Source organism: Vigna umbellata, chromosome 5 (genome assembly GCF_029865625.1).
Source record: "Vigna umbellata cultivar VRB3 chromosome 5, Vumbellata_1.0, whole genome shotgun sequence".
Classification (NCBI taxonomy): domain Eukaryota; kingdom Viridiplantae; phylum Streptophyta; class Magnoliopsida; order Fabales; family Fabaceae; genus Vigna; species Vigna umbellata.
In genome coordinates this window covers 55,199,198-55,206,782 of record NC_142169.1, presented here as the reverse complement: position 1 = coordinate 55,206,782, position 7,585 = coordinate 55,199,198, and the positions used below count along the sequence as shown (strand labels likewise).

At 28.8% G+C, this 7,585-nt stretch overlaps 1 protein-coding gene across 3 annotated transcripts; it reads right to left on the bottom strand.

Moving 5' to 3' along the window:
• Positions 1–980: 980 nt before the first annotated feature.
• Positions 981–5,402, bottom strand: LOC124831182 (putative amino acid permease 7). 3 transcript variants are annotated; one of them, XM_047305090.2, is made up of 8 exons: positions 5,211–5,402; positions 3,969–4,089; positions 3,649–3,882; positions 3,420–3,513; positions 3,114–3,328; positions 2,688–2,821; positions 2,336–2,575; positions 981–1,597 (listed from the first exon to the last, which is right to left on the bottom strand). In XM_047305090.2, the coding sequence occupies exons 2-8, from the start codon at positions 4,045–4,047 to the stop codon at positions 1,196–1,198; spliced, it is 1,398 nt and encodes a 465-aa protein (XP_047161046.1). In that variant the 5' UTR covers positions 4,048–4,089; positions 5,211–5,402; the 3' UTR covers positions 981–1,195. The 3 variants fall into 3 exon arrangements, with proteins under 3 accessions (XP_047161046.1, XP_047161047.1, XP_047161048.1); XM_047305091.2 differs by lacking the exon at positions 5,211–5,402 and adding an exon at positions 4,443–4,601; XM_047305092.2 differs by lacking the exon at positions 5,211–5,402 and adding an exon at positions 4,411–4,571.
• Positions 5,403–7,585: the final 2,183 nt, after the last annotated feature.

The window sequence follows — 7,585 nt, the reverse complement described above, 5'->3', positions numbered from 1 at the left end:
CAACAAAATCGTACCAATAAAACACGATTTAATCTTGAATATAATGTTTTTAAAAATCAATCTAAAAACATAATTTCAAAAACAAATTAAAATAGATTTGGTGAAAAATCACTAAGACATCTTAAAAATATTAATAGTTAAAAAGAGTAATAATAAAGATAAAGTTTAAGCATGATCCATGAAAAAAATCATACAAAGGTATTTTCATAAAGTCGCATTCAATTTTTATATATGAAAACGACACTATAAATATATTTGTATTTAAATGTGTTTTTTAATTTTTATAAAATAATAAGTCCTGATTTTAATATTTGTAAAAAGGCGTTTTTATTTTAGTATTAATATTATACAACAACAATTAAATATTTAAGTTATACGTGAAGAAAAAAACTAGACAATAATTTAAAGTTACCCATATTAATATTGTAATAAGTTGATATGTGTTACACAAAAAAGAATCTGTAAGGTTCTTGAAATAAATGTCATTAATTTATTCTAAATAAATATTAGAAATTTAAAAAATGAAAATTTAGAAATATAAGAATTAAATAAAATTTGTTTAGAAAAAGTAAATACATATTGAAAATAGTGTTTTCAAAATTTTATAAAACTAAATTTTTTTATAAGAAGAACAATCAAAATTTAATAATTTTAAGAGCATTAGATATATTTAGATCTATTTTAAGTTTAATTTGTATGTATCATTAAGGGAATACATTTATTCTATCAATAAATAAAAAAATTGGATGTATTTTTCAATAAAATACTACAAAAATCAATGACATGTTTATTTTTTAGAATCATTTAAAACAAAATCTTGACAAAATTTTAAATTTTCACAAAGAGTACTGCAATAATTGAGATAGGAACACATAAAATTAGTAATCATTAAGTCATGAATTAATATAATCTTTTTTTCTTGAAGTACAAGTATATTAACATCAAAGTACAAATTTGTTAGAACTATCCTAAAAAGGGAGTTCTGCATCAACAAAACTTGTATTATTCCAATGAGTAGTACCACTTTATTCACTTTCACACATTGCCCACAATTGCTCATTCTCTATCTATATCTCTGAATAACACTACCATCATCATCAACTTTAAACCTTTTTACATGAAACATTAGAAAAGCATCACCAATCTATGAACTCAAATATAGTAAGCATTGTACTAAAGAGAGTGACTGAAATTTTCAGCTCAATTTTTCTTTTACAATGCCAACAACTGACCCAACTAACCCCATTACACTGACAAGAAAACATGCAAAGCTGAATGTTCTTAGAACAATCCATTTTCTACTCCAAGCTGGAACTTTGTGCTGCACAAAGTACATCTCTACAGGGAAGTATATAGCCAATGGCCAGAAGTTTATGGCTCCTAACACTCCTAGAATTGCGTTGAAGTAAGGAAACAAGATTGCAACACCAACTGTTGTAATCACATAGATTGTTCTAAAACAGAACCTGAAAAGGTTTAGCTGAAAACCAGGAACTAAAGGCAGTTTCACTTTGTAGAAATTGTTCACAAACCCACTGTTGGGGAATCTTCTTGAAGCCCATCTATCAGCAGTACTGAATATAGGTTGACTGTAAACCTGAGAAGAAAGCACACACATGATGAGTTGGGTGACATGAAAGAATATAATATATGTTGATACCAAAGCTTTGAATCGAAGACTTTCACTCTTTTTGAATTTAGAAAACGTGTAAAGTAAGAAAAGAAAGTGGATTTATTCTCTCTATTGGAGAGTTACACTGTTTTGCAGGTTTATCTCACTCACTATATGGTGGATTCACGTTTCTGTTATATGTTTTATGATTTTAAAGATGCAAGATCATGGTTGGAATGATGGAAGATTATGAATGATTTGATTTAAACAGAACTATTATTTATTCTTTATACTTGAAAGCTTGAATGTATAAACAAATCAAATTGCAAGTCTCGAAAAAAAATGTTTTTCTATCAGTAGTTTAATTGTATCATCTTTATTCAGAATAGGTCATATACAAACAGACAAAGGGAAAAATATTTCAATTCAGTGACGGATTAAAATAAGTTAAAATCCAAACACAGTTTTGTATGGTTACAGATGAAGTTAAAAAGCATAGCATGGATTGGTTTCTGTAAAGAAGCACATGTTTATGTCAGATGACTTGTCCCTTCTGATGTTATTTGTTTGTTTGTGCTTTTCTTATTACACTGTTGGAATTGTGAATCTTTAATGCTTTTTGGACATTAGGCAAACACAGAAAGATCATCTCATGTGCAATGAATAAGAAGGAATATGTTGTTTCTGTGACATTTTGTTTTTGATATGGAACGTTAGTATTACCTGATATCCTCCAATCAAATGAATAATGATGCAAACATTAGCAAGGTCAACAAGCCAGAAAGGCTCATAAAATCCAGACCCGTTCAAAAGGCCTGTCAAGAGATTTCCTGGTGTGTGATTTCCAAAAGCTGCATATCCAAAGCATCCACAGCACAGGTAGAAGAATGTTGTAATGAAGATTGCAACCATTGAGGCCTTTTTCATGGTCTGGTTTTCTGGTGGAGGAGACTCTAAAGTGTCCTTCAGTCAAAAAAATACAAATTCAAAACCTTGTTTCGGCTGTAAATTGTAATCTTTGTCTTATGTAACCCTCAACACACCCAATTTGAAGATGCATGAAATAATAAGTTACCTGAATCTCAAGAAGGAGAATTGAGTATGGATAGGCAAAGGCAATGTCACCAAGTGCTTGGAAGACTGCCCAAAATTTGTCAGCAACTGTATCAGTTGGTATTCCTGACAAACTCCCCATAATTCTTCCATTTTCTGCAAGGTGTAACCAAAATCCTAAGAACCAATGTAGCAATAGCATGATATGGATTTAGGACTAATAGTTTTCTTTCAAAGCTTAATACAATTTCTTAGTTGTTATTAGTGTTGTTTTCCAATAAAGATTATACAAAGTTATGGAGATGAAATTCCAATAGCACCAACATCTAGAGAACTGTAAAGTTTTTTCCTTGTCAGGAGACTTGAAATGAGAAAGAAGAAAAAGAAAACTATCTGAACTAAAATAAGAACATTAAACTGTCAAAAGTTGATTGAAGATGAATCTTACTTATGACTGTTGCTATGCCAAGTCCTAGTCCAATGAATGAGTATGTAAAGGACATGATTGCGGCAACAACTGAAACCCATTCCATGTTATGGAGATCTGGTATGAATGACATTACAATTTGAACAACTCCAAACATCACCATATACATGTTCCCCTCAAAATGACAAGGAGCTTGATGCCCTTTCTTGTGAAAACAATTTGATTCCAGAATTGCCCTGTGCAGTAGAATGAATGGACATGATTCATAGGCTTATATGGCTACAGCAGAAAAACAAAGTTGGTTTTCTCATTTCATGAGGAAAGTACCCCAGACATGTTGCTGTGGTTAGAACATATGCAATACCAGTCCCATATAAAGTCAAAAATTGAAGGAAGCCAGCTATCCATGTTCTTTTAATACCTGAATAACAATAAACACAATTAGACATTTCAGTTTTCATTGCAGTTCATTTAAAGTCTATCTATCTATCTATCTGTCTATTTTTAACTTGAATTATAGTAGAAGCACATGAGAAAGAGTTCAATGTGTTACTACCAAGATAAGTTCTAACAGCATCCATGTAAGAGTAGTTTCTTTTCCCAGTTACAGGATCAGGAGTTCTGTAGCAATCAGACAGAAGGAATGAAGAAATATAGGTGACAATTGCACAACAAAGCAGGGCAATTGGCCCTCCAATCCACCCTAACTGAGAAGTGCTCCATGCAAGAGAAAGAACACCAGAACCAATAACAGCAGTAATGATATGAGCTACAGCACTCTTCAAATTCCCTGCCAGAACATGGAAGGATTAAAATTTAAGATTCAAATTCAAGAATACATCAAAATGGATTAGCTTGGGTCCTAGAGAACTTTACCAGTTCTTTTAGCATGTCCATCATCATCATAATCACCCGTACCACTTCTAGTTATTTGTAGAGAGCTTTTCCCATCCATATTTGTCACAGCATCCAATTCAATGCAAGCTTATGAAGATTACTGCATGTTAAACAGTTTAAAGGCTTAAACTAACAAAAACAAAGACAAACAGTGCTGCATCTACTTGAAATCAAAGTGAGTATATATCTTGGGAAAGTGCATAATTTTTCCTTTATGTGGAAGTGATTAGCCAAATCTACCAAAGTTAGTTGCATTATAGAGCATCAAGCACATGATAAGTTGCTGAAACAGTTTAAATTAATCTTAATTCTGCTAATGAACATGTGCATGAATGGCTTGCCTTTTGACAGTGTGTCAGTGTAGGCAGAGTAATCAATAATGCAAAATCAGACTTAAACTTTTGAGGATGTGTTGCCTTACCTAACTAGCTTGTGTAGAACAAATTACATTACCTGCTTTCTAGGCAACGAGGAAGCTAGGGAAAATGTCTTTCCACACTTGGTCCAATGCAGATTGGGTTGAATATAGTTATAGGCTTGGAGGGAAAAGGAGGAAAAGATGCTAAGGCTTACGTAGCTTCTTAGATGCTTCATGATGTGTGATTACAAGCTAATTATTAAATAAGGTTTTTGGTAAGGCAGCCTTATATAACCATAATAATTGAGGAATCAGAAGTCATACTCACCAAGGAATTTTTTATGAACCCTTTTATTTGTTACTTTTTAACTCTTACACTGTGATCTCTAAACAGTAAAAAAGATTCAGAATCTGTGGACCAGAGAAGTCAAGTTGGAAGGTTGTAGGGTGTTCTTCAAAAAGACCAAGTGGTGGTGAAAAGTTGAAAACCATGTTTTTGCTGACTTTTGAATTGAAAGAACACCATTAGTTTCAGATCATGGTCACACTCACACATCAAATTTGTCCCATGCTGTAATGGAAGTTCATTTCAACTTCTCTATCTTAACTTAGGCCACTTACGTCCAGCATCTTTCACCTCAAGGAACAACAACACACACTATTTTAGATTTCTCTTTCTGATTGCAGAGTACACAGAATCATTGAAGTAAAAGCAACATCTTTTTTCAGTTGAGTCACATCTAGTGTTGAAGTTTCTTTCCCTGAGTGTGAATGAATGAATGAATGAATGAATGAAATATCATATGTTTCATCATCCTAACAGCTAATGAATGCTTCTACTTTCTACAAGTTCAGGGACTTACCAAGCTGATTTCAGAGGATGAGACAATGAAAAGTCACAGAAGCAAACATGTTACTCTCTTTGCAGAAACTTGTAACTCTGTGTAACCCTCATGATTCTGATGAACTGATGCAGTATTTGGCTGAGAGGAATCTTTTGTGTAAGAGAGTTCACAAGATTAGACCATTTTATAACCATCCCAGACTTGAGGATCAGGATGATAGTCTCTATGCTATGGCTACCATACAAGTTCACAACCTGACAATATGGACCGTAGAGGCATCATTATTGGAACTATGTTTTTTAATAATTTTCAGTAAAACTTTGTAATGTGAGCTGAGAAAATTTTCACATAAAATGTGACTTTTGAAAGAGGTTGGTCCTTCTTCTCTGAACATGGACCCTTTGGTTAATTCCCAGAAATTTTTTCCCCAAATGCTGCAAACTTACCGTAACATGACAAGAACAAGTGAAGAAAAACAGACAAAAATGATAAATAAGGATTCTGAAATATTCACTGCTAACAGGTAACTAAATAAAATTAACAGTTTTAACTGCTGTGTTATTTACCACTTTTTAGATAAAATGTTTATTCAAAACCCTGTCTGTTAGGTTTTAATTTTATGAAAAACTTACTTATTATGTTTGAGTTTGTAAGGATCAAATTTAATATTACTAAATAAAAATAGATAAACCATTTTTAATATTTATTATATATAATTACATTTAATAATGTAATTAATATTTCAGACTAATAATATCTATTATATAAAAATATTAACGTAGTTTTGATTATTTTTAGTTTAAAATTTTTATAAATATATCAAAAAATATTTGTATTTATTTGCAAAAAATATTTATTGCAGGAAACTAAATAAAATCAACAACTGTTGTATTGAGAAATTCAACAATACTTGGATATAATTGATATGATGTTATTAACCACTTTTTAGATAAAATATTTATTCAAAACCCTATCAATTGTTTCAATTTTAGTCAAACCCATCCTTTTATAATCAATTGGGTCTCCTATTAAATAAGGGAAAAACTTCTACGAAAAGATGACTTGGATTTAACAAAGAGTCGCTTGTTTTTTTTTTTTTTCTTTTCTATAGTTTAATTATTCTTATTTTAAAAATAACATTTAGTTTAAGAAATATAATTATAATAAAGAATTTGTATTTTATTCCAAAACTTTTTCACTTCCCGAAAGATCAAATTACATATTACTAATTAAATAAATAAACCAAACCGTTTTTAATATTTCTTATATATATAATTACATTTAATAATTTAAGCAATATTTCAGACTAATAATATTTATTACATAAAATGTTAATGTAGTTTTGAGTACTTTTAATTTAGCAATTTTATAAATATAGTAATAAATATTTATATTTAATATTGATTATTGTGCTATTAAATATAATATTTATTAAACATAATAATTAAAATATGAATTTATTAAACATAAAATTCTTAAACGATTTTCTGTAATCAAATGGTTTCAATATAATTTATTATTTAATAATGTTGAATTAAAAATATATTAATTTATATAGTGCATGTATAAAACTTAGTAAAAATATAGTAATAATTATGGTTTAACTTTAACACAAGTCAAAAAAAATTGAACCAAAAATTATATAAAACTTAGTAAAAATATAAACTTTTATTTTATATTATTATATAAAGTTTTTATGAGTTGTTGTTTGTTGAAAATATTATGGTTTCACAATATCATACAGAAATTTATTATTAACTTAAAAATAAATCAATTAGTATTAATTCAAAAACAAATCAATTATTATTAATGAGTAAATATAAAAGAATATCATAAATTAAATTAATTATTTAAAGGGTACATTTATGTTTTCTAATGATTCCATTATAATAAATAATACTAATTAAAATTGACATTATTATAATAATTAATAATGAAAAATTATATTTTTATTAACTATTAAAAATAATAATGTCCAGAAAATGTCATTGAAAAAGTTGACTGTTTTCGTTAGTTATTAATAATATTAATTAGAAAAAAATATTATTAAGTATATAGGTTATGTAAATTTAAGTTTATTAAATAATAATATAAAATAATTTAAAAAATATCAACACATATTTGAAAATTTTCAGTTATAAATTAAAAAAATACTAGAAGGAAACAAATAAAAAATTGAACATGATTTTAAATATATATATATATATATATATCATGAATTCTAAGTTTTAAGGATAAGGGTATTTTAATAGCTTTAACGAAAAGTGTTTCTGATTTTTTTAATTGGGGCTAAATAAGAATGATAGAGAAAAGGTTGGAGTGAGAAAGATAAAATAGAAAGGGTTGAAAGGAACGAGAGAGGTGAGTAACGGGTTGCGAATTTCTTTTTTTTT

Excerpts from the sequence above, each read along its gene's own strand:
- LOC124831182 (XM_047305090.2), bottom strand. The coding sequence starts at position 4,047 with ATGGATGGGAAAAGCTCTCTACAAATAACTAGAAGTGGTACGGGTGAT. Across the intron at positions 3,329-3,419 it reads ACCACAGCAACATGTCTGGG|GGCAATTCTGGAATCAAATT; the intron begins GTACTTTCCTCA and ends TCTACTGCACAG. Across the intron at positions 1,598-2,335 it reads ATTTGATTGGAGGATATCAG|GTTTACAGTCAACCTATATT; the intron begins GTAATACTAACG and ends CTTTCTTCTCAG.